The sequence below is a fragment of the Salvia splendens genome, chromosome 4 (assembly GCF_004379255.2).
Source record: "Salvia splendens isolate huo1 chromosome 4, SspV2, whole genome shotgun sequence".
NCBI classification, from domain to species: Eukaryota; Viridiplantae; Streptophyta; class Magnoliopsida; order Lamiales; family Lamiaceae; genus Salvia; species Salvia splendens.
The window spans coordinates 28,446,269-28,464,467 of NC_056035.1; the positions used below are offsets into that span (position 1 = coordinate 28,446,269).

At 40.8% G+C, this 18,199-nt stretch overlaps 2 protein-coding genes across 2 annotated transcripts; one reads left to right on the top strand and one right to left on the bottom strand.

The window, feature by feature from the left end:
- Nucleotides 1–4,915: 4,915 nt before the first annotated feature.
- On the top strand, nt 4,916–5,642 carry LOC121799105 (pEARLI1-like lipid transfer protein 3). The gene has a single exon (XM_042198443.1). The coding sequence runs from the start codon at nt 4,944–4,946 to the stop codon at nt 5,409–5,411; it is 468 nt and encodes a 155-aa protein (XP_042054377.1). The 5' UTR covers nt 4,916–4,943; the 3' UTR covers nt 5,412–5,642.
- A 2,427-nt stretch (nt 5,643–8,069) lies between these two features.
- LOC121800921 (cation/H(+) antiporter 15-like) lies at nt 8,070–17,598 on the bottom strand. Its single transcript, XM_042200409.1, has 5 exons — nt 17,334–17,598; nt 13,083–13,154; nt 10,977–11,203; nt 9,721–10,716; nt 8,070–9,464 (listed from the first exon to the last, which is right to left on the bottom strand). Exons 1-5 carry the CDS (start codon nt 17,596–17,598, stop codon nt 8,193–8,195), a joined length of 2,832 nt encoding a protein of 943 aa, XP_042056343.1. The 3' UTR covers nt 8,070–8,192.
- Nucleotides 17,599–18,199: the final 601 nt, after the last annotated feature.

Sequence of the window (18,199 nt, forward strand, 5' to 3'; positions counted from 1 at the left end):
CCTATCTCTTAAACCGATTGCCCACAAGTATCCTCAAACATAAAACTCCTCTACAAGTCTTGTCCACCTTCACAAAAATTCCTCCGCCCTTGACTCTTGAACCTCGCGTCTTCGGATGCTCCGTTTTTGTCCACATTCCTAAACATGAAAGAACTAAACTATCCCCTTGCGCTATCAAATGCGTTTTTGTAGGATATGGGGTAAATCAAAAGGGGTATAGGTGTTTCGATCCAAAGTCCAACCGGATGTTTGTTACAATGAACTGCAACTTTCTTGAAACTGAGTACTTCTTTACCCATCTTAGCGGTCAGGGGGAGAGTAATGTTAGGGATAACAATGATACGGACCCGCTAAGTTGGATCTCAATGCCACTGCCAACGCCAAGCAATCCTGATGCGGATCTATCAGAGAAAACAGTAAGCAATTCCGCTGAGCAAGTCTCTGATGTGGTAGAGTCCATCGTAGAAAGTGGCATCGCCTCAAATATTTCTCCGTTAAGGTTATCCACTGTAAGTAATCCTGTGGATACAGATAATTGTTTGGCTAACACTGTAAGTGCAGAAGAAAATTCAATTGAGGCCGAAGAAAGGGAAATTGAGGAAGTCGAGGTCGAAGGAGTTGACCCTGACACTGGGAGGTACATACTTCCACCAAGGTCAAACAGAGGAGTTCCACCCAAAAGGTATACGCCAGAGAGGATTGACAAGAAAAAGCGGTACTCTGTTGTGAACCTAGCCAAAGGCCATTTATCAGAGATGGCTCGGGCTTTCGAGAATGCACTATATGAGGAAGAAGAAATACCACAGACATGGGAAGAAGCTATGAAATACAAGCATTGGAGGGAAGCAATGAAGAAAGAGATTGATGCACTGATTCGAAACCACACATGGGAGAAATGTGCTCTACCAGAAGGGAAGCGACCAGTGGGTTGTCGATGGGTCTTCACTATCAAAAGAAGACCTGATGGCTCGATAGAAAGGTACAAGGCACGACTTGTCGCAAAAGGCTATACTCAGACATATGGAGTTGACTATTCTGAGACCTTCTCTCCAGTAGCTAAGATGAACACAATTCGGGTGTTGTTATCCATTGCTGCTAATAGGGACTGGCCATTACACCAGTTTGATGTGACGAATGCCTTCCTACATGGAGAGTTGAAGAAGGAAGAAGAAGTTTACATGGAGGCACCCCCAGGTTTTGCAACAGATTTTAAAGCAGGTGAAGGGTGCCGATTGAGGAAGACCTTGTATGGATTGAAGCAATCTCCAAGAGTATGGTTTGGGAAGTTTGCTGGGGCAATGATTAGCTATGGATATACACAGAGCAATTCAGACCATACGCTATTTTTTAAGAAGCAGGGTGATAAGATCACATGTTTAATCATATATGTTGATGACATGATTATTACAGGTGACGACCTAGAAGAGATTGAGGAATTAAAGAAAAATCTTTTTCAGGAATTTGAGATGAAGGACTTGGGGAATCTCAAGTACTTTCTTGGGATTGAAGTGCTAAGGTCAATCAAAGGAATTTTTCTGCGACAAAGGAAGTATATCTTGGACATCCTAGCAGAGACCGGCCTACTGGAATGTAAACCAGCAGACACTCCTCTGGCAGTTAATCACGGATTACAAATCAGAGAAGGAGCCAAGTTGGCTGACCGTAGTCGATATCAGCGACTAGTCGGAAAACTCATATATCTCTCGCACACTAGGCCAGATATTGCCTATGCAGTTGGGGTCGTAAGTCAGTTCATGCATAAGCCGCAGACAGATCACATGGAGGCAGCACTTAGGATTTGTCGGTATTTGAAGGGAACTCCAGGGCATGGAGTGTTGTTCGCTAAAAATGGACATCTTGAGATTCATGGTTATACAGATGCTGACTGGGCAGGGAACCCAAACGATAGGAAGTCTACAGCAGGCTACTTTACCTTTGTTGGAGGTAATTTGGTAACATGGAGAAGTAAGAAGCAGAAGGTGGTGGCTCTTTCGAGTGCCGAAGCAGAATTTCGTGGGATTAAAAGTGGGTTGACCGAGATTTTATGGTTAAGGAGATTGATGAAAGAGATTAATCTCCCTCCAAGCAAGTGCCAGTTGTATTGTGATAACAAAGCCGCTATAAGCATCTCACAAAATCCAGTACAACATGATCGAACGAAGCATGTGGAGGTTGACAGACACTTTATCAAAGAAAACATTGAGAATGGGATTGTCGAACTCCCTTTTGTTCGCTCTGAGGATCAACTTGCCGACATCCTAACTAAAGCAGTCAACTCAAGGAGCTTTGAAGATGTGCTTTCCAAATTGAGTTTTGGAGATCCCACCACTCAATTTGAGGGGGAGTGTTGAGAAAAGGGGAAGTATCAATAAGCATTAAAGAAGAATATAGTTCCAAGAATGGAGTTCCAAGAAGCATTGAAGATGTGCATGCATTGTTCCAATAGTAGTGTAGTTCCATGAATATACATTTATTGTAGGATCTCAAAAGTCACCAACATCCCTATAAATATATGGGTGTTGAGTACCATTTCATCATTCAATCAAAATACAATAATCTTCTCCCATTGCTTTCTTCTCTAAATATGTTGTCTATACCATTTAACAGTATACTTCAGGATTCATGAATACTTTTGCAGGAGAAGTTGTTTCTCTACAATCTAGGTGCAAAAAATGTGTAGCTTTGTCCGCAACAGAAGCTGAGTTTATTGCAGCTTCAAAAGCGTGCAAAGAGATGTTATGTATGAAGAGCTTTTAGAAGGAACTTGGTTACTCTTAATAAAGTTGTGATAGTCAAAGTGCAATACAGATTGCAAAGCATCATATTTTTCATTCCAAGTAAAAACATATTGATGTGAGGTATCCTTGGATATGTCATGTGCTCAATTGATTGAACTTGAGAAAGATCATATGGATGATAATGATACTAATATGATGACCAAGATTTTGTTAAGATCAGTGGTGGACGCAGGATTTCGACTCTGGGGTCTAAATTATTATTAACAGTTGCATAGTATTTTTCTATATTTATTTCACCGCAAGTAGTTGTGGCATGAGTGGTAAGGAAGTTGTGATATATATATTTAGATTATAGTGAATGATAAATAATAAAATGATGATGACAATAACTAGAGATACATATATGATTGTTAAAAGTAGTTTAAAAAATGAAAAATGTTAACAAGTGTTCAAAAAAAAAAGTAGGTTGTCGATTTGAAAAAAAAGGTAGTAGTATTAGACAAAATAAAGGACTGTGTAATGGAAAGCAAACAAATTATCTCCCTCACAAGGATCGAACTCGGACCTCTACAATGGAAGGCTGAAAAAAGTGTGTTGTTCAAGTTTCCTACACAACACAGTATCGGTTTTTATCATGATCGGAGGTTCAAATGTTGTCCGATCATCCCAAAATTTTATCCCTGTGTAGATGACTTGTCAAACTTCATTCCGCTGGAGAAAATTGAATTTGAATGGTTATTATATCTTCATTTATTAATTTTTGATTGCCAGACCAGTGGATCTCATGGTTTTTATGACTACATATTGAAGAGAGTGTTCTATGTAAAATCTTGGTCTTGATATTTTCTGTTACCATTTCTTGTTATCATCTCATTGATTCAACTACATTAGTTTATCGTGCTCCTAACATATTCTTGTAAATTGGAGAGATTTATTTATTTATTTATTGTGCGATTTAGACCACTCCTCCCAACATGATGTTGCTCTCTACTCCCGTGTAGTTTGTTTGCATATAGAAGTAGGACATAATTGCTTGTGAAAGAATGCACCTGCACTAGTACATTTTGGCATGGTGTATAATCTTGTGGCTAAGAAATGAAATAGGACGATCAGTTACCCTCTCTATCTAGTCTCCTTATTATAGCTCTAGTCATTTTCATGTCACTATTTCAACGTCAAATGAATAACACAATAAGACGTCATGCTCAAATTGGCGTGCATTCTCATTGAGTACCTACTTAATTACATAACAAGAAACCATCCTCAAATTAGCATTGTATCCAAAATTCGTTATTGTTTTCTTAAGCCAGCTCAAATAAATGGGACTAGGCTAAATTTCAACCAATTTTTTTACATCTAGTAATATACTCCCTCCGTCTCACATAAATAGGCAAAGACAAATGGTGGATGACACTAATTTTAATGCTTAATTTGTAAAGTAAGAGAAAATGAGAAAAAATAGTTGAAATAATGTACTCCCTCCGTTCCCTCATAGTTGAGGTGAAACTTTTCGGCACGGAGTTTAAGAAATAGATGTTGAGTGTGGTAAATGAATAGATAAAAAAGTAAGAGAGGAAAAAAAGTAGAGAGAATAAAGTAAAAATTGAATAAAAGTAGAGAGGATAAAGTAAGAGAGGATAAAGTAAAAAAGAGAAAAATGTTACTACCTCCGTCCCACATTAAGTGTCACATTTATTTAGTGTGGGTACGAGTTTTAAGAAATTTAAAGAAAAATGAGTTGAATAAGTTAGTAGACTATGAGTCCCACTTATATATATTAGTTTTATAATAAAATGTGAGTAGAATTGGTTGGTGGAATGTGGGGTCTTCTTACCATTTATGGTAAAAGTGAATGTGACTCTTATTGTGGGACTAACCGAAATAGCAAAATGTGACACTTAATATGTGACAAAAGAGTGCTATATAGGGAAATGACTCAACTATGAGGGAACTTCCTGAAATGGAAAAATGACCCAACTATAAGGAAACAGAGAGAGTAGTGGATAGTGAAGCCCATATATAGTAAAAGTAAAAGCAAAGGAGAAAAAATTGTCATAAATAGATATGTACTATTTGTATAGGACGCATGAAAAAGAAAATTCGATCTATTTCTATTGGACGGAGGGAATATCAATAAGCCACAAAATACATCTCTATAAAAATCCTAATCCATTCAACACTTTTACAACAACAACAAAAGTAGCCATGGCCACCAACAAAAACACATCACTTGCCCTTTTGCTCTTGCTCAACCTCATATTCTTCTCCTTGACCACTGCTTCGACTTACCCGATCCCAAAACCAGGTTCGAGAACTCCACCACACCCCAAAACATGCAACCCATCTAGCCCTTGTGCAGGGACTCCACCAAACCAGCCACCTGCGACTCCACCTAGCCAACAACCGGGCAACGCATCATGCCCTAGAGATGCCCTGAAATTTGGCATATGCGCCAACCTGCTCGGAAACCTTCTTAATGTGACCATTGGAACGCCACCCGTGACCCCATGCTGCACCCTAATCCAAGGGCTGGCCGATCTTGAGGCCGCCGTGTGCCTTTGCACTGTGATTAGGGCTAACATTTTGGGCCTCAACATTAGTCTTCCCATTGCCCTCACCTTGCTCCTAAATGTGTGCAGCAGAGAAGTCCCTAGGGACTTTCTCTGCGCTTGAAAAGCGAACTTAATTCGTTCATGTAAAGCTTGAATTAATTTTATGCTCATTAATCAAGAATGTGTGTGTGGTTTTACTATCGTTTGTGTTTGTTTAGATGTATTGTGTGAGGGAGACTTGAATAATGTTAGTTATTGTGTCATGCAGTTTGTGTAATGGGATCTCTTGGTCTACTCCTAAGTTGGAACCCCAAGGAATTGAATTGAATTGAAAATGTTAATCGTTTTATCATGCGGTTTGTGAAATTTATTACGTTTGTAATTTCTTGATTATTTTTTATAATGCAAATGGTTTTACTATTCGTCAGTTCTTATATGTACGTGATTACATACACTGACGCACAAATATACTCTCTCCATTCCACGGTAGTGGAGTGACTTGAGTCGTTTAATTTTCTGCATCCATATTAGAAAAATGATTTATAAATAGTTAAAATGGAGATCTGTATATCTGTACATTATTCTTTCTCTTACTTTAACTATATTTGTTATCATTTTTTCAAAACGAACAAAGAAATAAAATGAATAAACCACTATAGAATGGAGAGAGTATCTAGTTCATGTAATTTTTAAAGAGAAATTTCACTACAAAAAAATCGCTATTTAGTGGCGGAATTATCTGTCACTAGATCTTGTATTTCCGCTAGTAAACTAGTCAGTGGCGGAACAGAACCGCGTCAAAATACTCGCCGCTAAAATATTAGTGGCGGAAAATTTCCGCCACTGCATTCAACTGGCTGATTACCCACGGAATATATTTCGCCAGAGAAATTCCGCCAATAAAATTTAAAAATAGTGGTGGATTTGGGGCGCCATTATTAGTGGCGGAATAGTATCCACCACTGAATATTCTGCCACTATTCCGCCACTAATGTATAATCCTATTTAGTGGCTGAATGAATCCACCCCGATATTTGTATACTGATTTTATTTATTTTATTATTTACTCACCATGTTACGATAACTTTTTCAACAAATCAATATATTTTTCGTATAAAAAATAACAATAAATACACAAATACTCGTTAATTACTCATAACACAAAAGTACAATAATATTGAGCATCAGTGCAAATTTAAAACATAGTAAAAAACAAAATAACGATTTAGTTGCGGACTTATCATCTACACATATATTGTTCCTTCCTCCCAATATCATGAACTTCGTCTCTTTCCTTTCCAAATTTTTTATGAAACTTATATGTTCATCTTTGGGCGCATCTGAATATGCCGGCTTCCTCTCTAGTATCCACCTCCTGAAGCCACACACATATATACATTAGCAAACAACTAGTTGTTTGACTGCAAAAGGAAACGTAGTTGTTATAAAGCCATGTCATAAAAATGGAATGGGTAAGAACAATGAATAATATGGGGGGTGTATATCTTGTTAGAAAAGAAACTAAAATAACATCACAGCATCATTAAGTTTAAACTAAATATTAGCAATTGGCCTCAAATTAGCATTGAATCCAGAATTCGTTACAATGATTTTTCAAGCCAGCAAAATTACAGCTTCCATTTCGTTATTTTTTTTTATTACGAACTAAGTTTAACGAAAAATCTTATTTAAAATAGTACAATTCTACGTTCGAAATAAAAATTAAAAGTTTGAAGATATCAACCAAATAAATCCACATGATTATTAATTTTAAATGATAGAAGCAATTTCAATTTCTCACTTTATTTCTTGCACCCACAAGGCCACACCAACTGTATATACATGGTAATAGACCAAATTACACGAATTACACTCGTGTGTAAATAGAGTTTATAATACAATGCACCAAAAATAAGTTCGATCAAAGTGTCAATCCACGTAGAAGAAATAATTCTTTAATTCTAAACAAAATGAAATACAGTAACATTAAAGTAAATAACTTTATGCGTTGAAAAAGTTTTGAAGCTAAAAAGTGAAAGTTGTAAAAGTTCAAATAAGATAAAAGTGCAAACGGCAGATGTTAATGTTTGACTAACAATTCTTAGACAAACCAGCAACTGCATGACATTAATCAGATTACTTTGCCGACATTAATCAATTTATATCTTTCGTTTAAGTAATACTTAACCTCAATTAAAGTTACTTTTCATTGAATTTTATTCCTATGGAAGCATGGAAATTTAAGAGCAATTACTATGCATTCAATTCCAACGAGAGCCTTACAAAATTATTGTACAAACAAGTCAAATTCAATAATTATCAATTAAGTTATCCCTATATGTAATCCTTAATTAAATATTATAATTACTCTTTCTAGTTTGGGGTAGATTAGAAAGGCACAGTCCAAATCGTATTTGATTGCTAAATTCACTCAATTTCAATAATATAAGGAATATTATAACACTAAAACTTTTTAAAAATTTATTTTTTTTCATATGACATTTAAACTTGACATATAATATAACGAATTTAAATAGTTATTAAGTTTTTCTCACAATTCCGATTGCAAAATATGAGACGGATAGTCATACGTATGACTTCTAGGCACTTTGTAATCGCACCACTATCATTTTTAGTGGTAGCCATATCATAAGTGATGCAATAATAAGTTGAAATGTAGTCGAATTTTATCGCTGGTATAAAAAAATTCAACATCCATTTAAGTTACAGATATTATATGTCAATTATTTTTGAATATTTTTGTATTATTAGGCGCAAATATTCCTTAATATAAGACTCTACTTACAAACCTTCCTAACTTTCATCTGTACAAAATCACTAAAAAAAGTTACTCCATACAACAAGAATCCATGTAAAACTCCATTCCTCCAACTGCAAGCCATCACGGCTGCGTAAGCCCCCTCGGCGAGGTCCGCCGCCCCAAATCAAACGGCCGATCATGGAACTGCCCGGGGCTGTCCGGTGTCCCCGCCGCCGCCTCCCCGAACACCTCCGCCCCCGCATACTGCTGTACCACCAGCACCGAACACGTCGCCGCAAAATCCGACGACGCCAGCAAATCCCCAATCGCCCCCAGCTCCGGGCACTCGCTCCAATCCGTCAGCCCCGCCGTCAACGGCGACGTCTGCCCCTCCCCTCTCCCCACTATAAACAAGTCATGAATCACATCTATCGACCTTATCGCCGCCACAGTCTCCTCCCCGTTATTCACAATCTTCTCCGTGTAAATAATCGACGGATCGCTCGAAGTCCTCGCTCTAAACTGGTTGATGAACTCCGCATCCGTCTGCTTCTCGTGATTGCTGTCTGTGTCCACCGTCAGGACCTCCCGGCCGCTCTGCGTCCGCCCCGCGGCGTCCCCGCCCTCCCCTGGCGTGAACCGGAGCACTGTGAGGTTTATCGCAGGGTGCTCCGACATCCGGCGGGCGTACGCCAGCGCCTCCCGGTCGTCTGGGCCGCCAAAGAACAGAACTGCCACGTGATGGGCGATCTGGTTGGCAGCCAGCCTGGTCGACCCGGTCAGGCCCCGGTCGACCAGGATGCCGATCGAGCACGGCGCATTTGCCAGCACGTTCTGGTTGATGGTGCGGAAGGCCGGGTTCATGGCCTCCATCCCACCATCAACCGTCTGTTGCTTGTGGAAAGGGATGATGACCAGGGCAACGCGCTTGTCCTCTGCCACCTCGCATATGTCCTCGTGCATTGTCGAGTAAGGCGAGATGGCGGTGAGCGGGTTGACCGAGACGAACCCCACGTTCTGTTGGAAGTTTTCGAAGGCGTGGATGATGTGGTCGGACTGGGCCTGGGTTCGGTTCAGGGCAGGCCGACCGGATTTTCGGGCTGTGTGGACTATGAGCATGGCGGAGGAGCGCCCGGTCAGCTCGACCATGTGGAGGATGTACGTGCAGATCGGGGACTTCTTGGTCGGGTTGGAAGCTTCTAGAAGATTGATGATGGTCGGGACGTTTCTGGGAGTGTGCACGCACACCAGGACACGGAACTCGCCATCTGGCTTCGTTCTCTGTATGGTCCTTCTCTTGTACGGTGCAAATTTCTTGGCAGGTTTGTATATGGATGTGACGATTGGACTGATGACAGACGTCATCACGGTTGCTACGATCACCATAATAGCGAAAGCTTGGTCGTCCAGAACCTGTTATATATATAGGGATGTGATCAGTTGTTAACTATTTATTATTCCTAACCGATAACTATGTCAACAGTCAATATTATAAATGTTAATATTAAAGCATTTGTATGCTAATTAAATTTTGTTGATATACAAAATGTTTTTGTATTGACATATAAAATAGAATAGTGCATACGCAACTGAATTTTGTTGTACAGAATTATATGATACAATGAATAGTTCGTACACAACTGAATTTGGGGCGTAAAATCAGCAATACCTTCTGATCTTTTCCAACATTGAGCACGATCATCTCAATGAGACCTTTGGCGTTCATGAGCAAACCGAGCGTGAGGCCTTCGTAGAATGGGATCTTGTAGTAGAGAGTGACAAGAAGCGTGCCCGCAACTTTACCGGCACAAGCAAGAACGATAACCACAGCTAGAATAGCCCAAGTGCTGAAATCTTTTATAGACGAGACGTCAGTTTTGAGGCCGCTGATGGCGAAAAACAGGGGCAAGAGAAGGCCGGAGACGAAATCCTCCAGCCTCTCTATAAGAGTTATACCAAGAGGTCCATTTGGGATGACTAAACCAAAAACAAAAGCACCAAACACAGAGTGTGTGCCAAGAGCATCCGTAATGAAACCCGAGATCATGACTCCGGTGAGTATGAGGCAGATGTAGAATTCACTAACCAATTCGCCCTCCGGTGAGTTCCCTATCATCCAGCAAATGAGAGGCCTCACAACACACACACAGAAAACAACAAACAACACACTCGAGAGAATCACCCAGAGGGAAGCCAGAGACGCAGTCTCATTCTCTGCCAAGGCGATGGCGAAGGCCAGCAGAATCCACGCGCACATGTCGTTGATAAGAGCCGAGGACATGGCCAGCCTCCCAATCTCCGAGTTCAGAAGCTTGAGCTCCGCGAGGATGCGAGCCAGAACCGGGAAGGACGTGACAGAGAGGGCCACCCCGAGGAAGAGTATGAACGTGCCTAGCCTCACAAACTCGGACTTCTCATGCAGGATGAAAGCAAAGGAGACGCCTATGAGGAAGGGGAGGATCATGCCTGCGAGCGCGATGACCAGCGCCTTCTTACCCTTGCGCTTGATCACAGTGATGTCCATTTCCACTCCGATCAAGAAGAGGAAGTAGAGTAGGCCTACATTCGCCATGGTTTCGAGAACCATGACGCTCCTTAGTGGGAATATCGTGTCTGCGAACTTCTTGCTTCTTCCCAGCACGGACGGCCCCAGGATTATACCGCCCTGCATTTAAAGAAAGCAGTAAACATAATAAATATGTCTATCCAAAGCAGTACTTCCTCTGTCCCTACTAAGTTGAGCCATCCAATCAATGTTAACTTTATTCAATCATTTATTTTTCTCTCTCTTTATCTTTTCTACTTTTCAACACAGTTTCTCATTCTCTATGCCCAAAGTTCTGATTCGACTTAGTTAGGACGGATGAAGTATCAAAAATAAATATGGTATGTTCCAGGAAATGCAATATATACTTAGAGACTTACAAGGATCTCGGAGATGACACGAGGTTGTCGGAGGGGTTTGAGGGTGAAGACAAGGATACGGGTGGTGACAACGACGAGGGTTAGCTGTAGGATGAAGAGGGGGAGGGAATAATCGAGGGGGTTATCGCCTTGCCAAATTCCATTCGTTGTGATCATCGTTGGAGCGTAGCATACTATCATCTGATCCGTTCGGTTTGTGGAATCCGCCATTTTTGCTACCTCTATGCCTTTCAAAGTTTTTGTATATAGCTATAGTCTCTCTTTTCCTGTGATGAACTTGTTGAGATCTTTGAATATAAATGGTTAAGTGCTAATTAACGCTTTGTTTTTGGACTCAAAACAACTGCATTCTTCATTTTTGTTGTAATAGTCATTTCGACATTCGAAATTAGAGGAGAAAGTCGACGTAAATTCAAGAGAACAACTAAAACTGTATCTGTTTTAGTCATTTTTGTGTAAAAGATTTTTCTTTGGGAAGTTGTGGATTGTCTTGAGCGGTGGTGAGGATTTTAAGCGTGGTATGTTGGAAATATCTATATTGGGAAAGGTGGTTGTATCAATTTAGCAATGGATAAAAAATTTGATTGAATTTTCTGCAAGAAAATATTTGAATGTTTTGGACTCTACCAAGATTAACTAGTTAATAAATCCATGTATATGAATTAAACTGGTGGAAATGCAAAAATTACAATAGGTCTACTCCATTCCTCGTGGAGTACTATTTTAATTCAAATTGTCTCGTTTGCTAAAAAAAACTTATTTTTATGGACATAAAAATTGAGACGCGTTGAAATTTTTATAAAAAATAACAACAATTTAGGAGGTAAAAAAACGTATCTAAATAAAAGACGAATTAACTTAATCTTTTGCTTTTTTAGGACGCTTCCAATTGAGTCCTATAATTTTAGTTTGGATACCGACAATAAGGACGATTTTTAAAGCGTTGGTGATATATTTAGAAACACAAATTAACGTCATTAATTGCATTTGAAAATGTCCTTAACGATTTTTTTTTTGTTGCAGTGGTTGAGGCTTAGAGAAATATGATCATGAAAATAAATAAATAAAAATCTTTTAACACCATTAAATTCAAATGTTTGTGAATAAGTCTGTCTAACTCTAAGGGTTTGATAAAAGAACGAGATAATAATTACTCTCTGCATCCCATAGAAATAGGCTGAATTTTTTTTCATCTGTCGATAATAATATTCTTTTATTTTACTTTATCATTCGTGGACCCCACCATCCACTACAAATCTACAATATTCAACTAAGTATTTTTTCTCTTTCTCTCTTACTTTATCAATTACGTAAATGGTTGTTTTGGTGTGCTCTCTGGTTGTGGTGTTTGAAGTGTGGGAGAAGTGCAATTCCAGCTGGGATTGAGCTGAAATCGCAATAGATCCTAATCTTGATATCAAATCTCATGAATAAACTTCATCACACCTCCAAGAAAATGATTACCAAAGGGTTTTGGTTGAAGATTAATACTGTTCGAGATTTTATCGAAAGATTTTAATAGTTTTTTTTCTCTCTTTTTATCATATTTCCTCTATTTGCCTAGCTATGAGATTACATAGATTCTCATGTGTTGACCCCATCATAATTTAGTCAATGTAAATTAAGTTGATATCGATTAAGAAAGTTTGATAAAGTCATAAAACCATTATGCTTCAAAACTATATTTATCAATTTTCATTTTATGATTTGGAAACTAGTATCTTGAGGCTAATTCGGTTGTAGATTATGTGACGCCCCGGGTTTTTAATCCTTTTATTTTGATCTAATCGGATTTAATGGCTCGATTAATTCTCGTTTGGAGGACGTAGAATTTTCTTTGTAATATCCGGCGTTGGAACAAATCAAGCTTATTGAAAGAAATTGAGTACAAAAGAAAAGTTTCAAGATAAAATTAAGTAGAATACTTTTACTAGAGAAAAGTGGGTACATCCAATTGTTACATCATGATGCTTAATTAAGGAAATACTACACCCCACTCTAAGAGCTCCAAAGCCAAGTATTACATGAAAATGGAAGAACAACCTTCAACCTATCTCAAAACTAGAATGAGTAGGGGAATGGGACAAAAGGGTGTGGTAAGCAAACCTTCTTTTCCCCTTCTTCCATCCTCCTCGATCTTGGGAAATGAACAAAGAAGCCAAAAGGGCAGCTGTGTACCTACAATTTACACAAAAAAGAGTATTAGAATTGTAGACACATAGGCGAAGGAAAGAGAAGAGGCAAGCTCAAAAAAAAAAAGAAAACATGGAGAAGAACCAAGCTGAGTGGAACAGCCGAAAGGCTGCCCCCTTGGGTAGAGAGGCAACCATTTGTCACATTTCCATCTTACACCAAAATAGGAGCCAAGACAAATGAGCATAAGAGCATCCGCAGCGGTGGCGGTTGGCGCCACCGCCGTCCGTGCCAGCGTTGATAACACCAATTTCACTCCCAAAAATTCACACTTTCACTACACAATTCTCATCATCATTCTCTCATCTCCATTCTCATCTTCAATCTCTCATATCCATTTTCATCTTCCTCTCACACCCTACAACACCACTATGTCCGGTAACGACGACAACCCAAGCGGCTCTCACGGTTGGAACCCCGAATGGTTCGGTTCGCAACCGTTTCCTAGTCCGGAAACGGAATATTCGGCCCCTCCTCTCACCCAAGATTCGGGCGTTCCGAGTGGCTACCGGCCATACCCAATCGACGATCAAGGTGCCTCCGATGGGCGCTACGGGTGGACACCGGAGCCTAGGCCTCGCGCCCCTTCCCAAATGCCGAATCCTCCATCTCGCGCCGGTGTCCGCACACCGTACTCACCGGCGGAGATGGAAAGATTGTTCAAAGGCGTACTTGGAAATCTCCGAAGATGCGGTGGTTGGAACGAACCAATCCGGCGATCACTTTTGGTGGCACGTCTCTAGCCGGTACAATGCACACCGGCCGCCGGGAACGATCGAGCGCAACGAGAGTATGGTGCGCAACTGCATCGGCCGAGCCAACGAAGAAATTGGCAAGTTCAACGGCTATTTCATCCAGGAGTCCCGGAATGCCGGGAGCGGCCAAAGCGAGGTCGACATCATCACCGCCTCGCTGAGCACCTACCAATCCATGAACGGTAAGTCGTTCAAATATCTTAACGTTTGGCAGGAGACGCGGACGCACCCGAAGTATAAGGGAGGCATAACATCCTCCTCTAGCGGCTCCTCCAAACGCTCACGGTCGGTAGCACTATCCGACTCCGGCTCGGAAGAAGTGGCTAGCCAACTCGCCGGAGCTAACTTGGGTAGCCCCGATGCCGGACCAAGCGGTTCCCGACGCCGACCGCAAGGTAGGAAGAAGGCGGCGGCCGAACGACGTCGCGCCGCGACTCCATCTGCCCCTGCTCCCGAACCCGCACCCTATGTTCCACCTCCACCCCCGAACAACTCGTTGTGGGCCCTTTTGGCCCAACTCAATATGGCCGATAGGTCAACTATGACCCCCACGCAACTTCAAACGCACGAGTCCATGATATTGGGTCTCCAAAAACAATTGGGGTTGGTGCCGCCGGATGCGTAGTCTTCCTCGGGTTATATTAGCCAATAATTATGTAATTTTTAATTTTTAGGAGTTTAATTATGTAATTTTTAATTTTTAGTATTTTAATTATGTAATTTTTAATTTTTAGGATTTTAATTATGTCTTTTTATTTTATTTGTAATTTGTAATTTTTATTGTGGTTTTTTTAATGAATTTTAGTATTATGAAAATGTTGTTGTGTAATTGAATTTTATATTAATTGTGCTCGTCCTTGCGGAAGAGCACAGTTGTGGGTGTTGTGCTCTTGCCAGAGAGCAGGCATGAATAGTACCGCCCGGGCCCACAACCGTGCCGCTGGCAAGAGCACGGTTGTGGATGCTCTAAGTGAAATGAGCTCACTGTACATACTTAAAAAAGGGAATGTGGATCAGGTACTCCTTTCCATCAACCGAGGCTCACGGGAAAGTCAAAGAAGGACTTCCTTCCCGCAAGAATTTAACCAAAGTAGGCAGGGAAGCCTATTCAACAAGCTCAAAAGAAGAAGAAACATGTAGTTCAAAGTAGCAAGTTACACTCCCCAAACCTGCCACAAAAGATAAGGAAATTGCCTATAAATACCGTCACCCCTGTCCCCACTCCACACTCATTTTCTGTTAAACCTGCGCAAGGCGAGGAGTACGACGGAGTGAGGGACGGCGGCACGAGGCGACTGCAGCAAAGAGGGCAGCCAAGAAAACCAAGAGAGTTCACCAAGTGAGGTAACTTCCTTGACACCCCCTTGCATCATATAGACAAATAAGATAGCACAAGAACCTAGACTTGCTCAATAGGATTCATCACAGTTCGGAAGCAATCACAGTAGGTAGAACCTCATCAAACAATGAACAACAAGAGATAACAAGCTTCTCCCCGAGCCTTCTTAAACAACCCCACGAGATCATAATCGATGAACAAAGTGCGCTTAGCCACTGTTTAACTATCGGAAATTTAGAAAAGGAAAGGGGGAGGGTGACTTAGCTTAAAGGGGGAGGCTGCCGGCGACGGCGAAACCCCGGAGAGCAGCGCGAGGCGGCGCTGCCTGGAGCAGCAACACCGAAAAGAAGGCAGCAGCGGCTGAATCGTCGAGGCGGCGCCGAGAGACGCCCGACGCTACCCGGCGCTCGGTGATTCACCGGAGTGTGAGAGGCAGTGGAGATGCTGCGTTTCGTCAATTGGGGGATTCAAAAATGGGGGATTTTCAGGTCGGAGAGAAAAGGGGAGAGGATGTGCGAATTAGAGAGGGACAACGCCGGTAGATCTCCAGCGAAGCCGGACGGCGAAGGATCGCGATGGAGGCGCCGCTGTTCTTCTTTCTTCTTTTCAGAAATTGGAATGAGAGTGGGAGGGAGAGAGTCACGGTGGGAAGGGAGTATATGGATTCAAATTGTGCCACTACTAAATTTTAGTTGGGCCAAAGGAATTAATCCTACACATGAGCTGAAATTAAAGAATTGGGCCAGTAATTAATTCATGATCTGGGCCGAAAATTTATTTGAGTTTAGGGCGAAAATTTTGTAGCATAAAGGATGAGTTTGATCAATTATTGATGGACTACAATTTAATTATAGTTGGGCCTAAATGAATTATGGAGTGATGAAATATTACTACTTAATTATTTGGACTAGTTCCATTTAATTAAATTGAGAAGTGGCCGATGTTTGGTGAATGGAAGAAATTAGTTGAGAAATTGATTAGTACGGGCCAAGTTTCTAATTATTTTGGCCGAGATTTAATTGTGAGGAGTTAAAATTAATTTAAGAACTTGAGCTAGGAGCTTAGTTAAATAAATTTCCCGAATAAGTTATTGAGTTCCCAAAGATGGAAAGTGATGAAGCGGGAGATGCGAGGGCCGACCGGCGACGCCATGGGCAGCCTTAAGAAAAATCCTAAGAACAAGGAATTTAAGGAGGGATTTTAAGAATCCACATTTATTAAGAGAAATAGAATTTCTCCAAGATAAGTAAAGCGAATAATTAAATGCGGCCGCACGATAAAGCCGAGTTAGGATTTAAGGAAAAATCCTATAAGCCGAGACTAAGAGATAGATGCTATCCTATAGGATGCATGCATTCTTGTTCAGAAAAATAGTTCAAGTACTAATTAGCGTGTTACGCTATTTATTTCTAAAGGAGAATTTATACAAGGGCAAGTGAGACCAAACGAGGAATTTTAATTGGAGATAAGCATACCAGGTGGGCTTTCTTTTAATATCCAGCACTATAGTGTGGATATAAAGCAAATACCTTTCAAGTTATGAAATATCTTTTTGTCTCAAAATGGAGATGTGATTTATTTTAAAAGTTGTTGTCATGCCATAAAATGTTTGTTTTCGAGACCTGTCTGATAGGGCTATATGCCGAGAGTTTGGCGATGCCAAAAGTTTGGTAACGAATTCGGTTCCCAATAGGACCGCAAATCACGTCGTTTCGTTAATTCCGCTTATTAGTCACGGATTTTCCCGCTTTTACTATCATTAGCAATGTGCGGTCGTGACAACTTGACAAGCTTGTCATCAGGTCGGGATACGAAACTTGTTATTGAGCGATTATTTGGGATTTGCGTATGTTCGAGTTGGAGAGACTATAGTATTTTCTTAATGGCTCGCCGTACTTTGTAACCCAATTTTTTTTAAGCATCTTTAATACAAGAGAATTACATAACAAGGTACAAGTTCGGAGGCACACAGTACTAGCAAGCGAAGCAGAAAACGTAAATCCGGTGTCCCTTAACAAAGCTGATCACGGGGGTGAGCACGGAGATTACGAAAATACCCTTTAGGGTTACTCTCAAAGACGCTCCTCGGCATGGTGCAATTCCGCCCGGGCGCTCTCATCATCCTCTCCCTCCTTCCGCCGCCGCCACAGCAGCTGAAACAACAGCGGCAAAAGCAAAACAGCAACGTCAGAGCCGCGGCGGCGATGATCCACGGCAGAGCCACTTGAAGCGCACCGCCGAACCATGCGATCGCCTCGCCGCCGAAATTCTCCACCGCGAGCAGCGCTTCCTTCAGCTTCTCCACCACATATTGCATCTCCTCTTCTACCCCCATTTCCGTCCCACTCTTAGTATCAAAATGTGTGTGATTTTAATTTTCAGCGACTTTTCATAGTTTTATTGATATAAATAGAGTTTAAACGAATCATAGATGTTGGCCCACGATAGAGAAAATTATTTTGATTAAATACAGTGCTAATACGTGATTAAGGAAATAGAGGTGGGACCGGTGGTGATGTGACGGAATAGAGCAATTGTGTAATCCAGACAAACAGAAACGTAAAAAGACATAGAATTTACGTGGTTCACCAACATTGTGTTGGCTACGTCCAGCGAAAACCCCGTTCGGCTAGCGGCAAACTGTACAGATTCAAGGCATACTAACACGTGGCTAAAGAGAAGGGAGAAAATATTCAGTGGTTTAGGCATACCACATGGAATTTTGAAGTGGTATGTCCTCCCAATAATATTTTGACAAATAGGTCATTCCCATAAAAATATAGGCATTAGAAATAACATAAGAATTAATACATAATTGGTAAAGTAAGTAAGAGAGAGGATAAAGTTGATCCGCACAACACAATGTTGGGTTTGGTATATGAAAAAGCATTTTTCGAGCACGATATGTAGCTTGTATATAAAAACTTTACAATCAA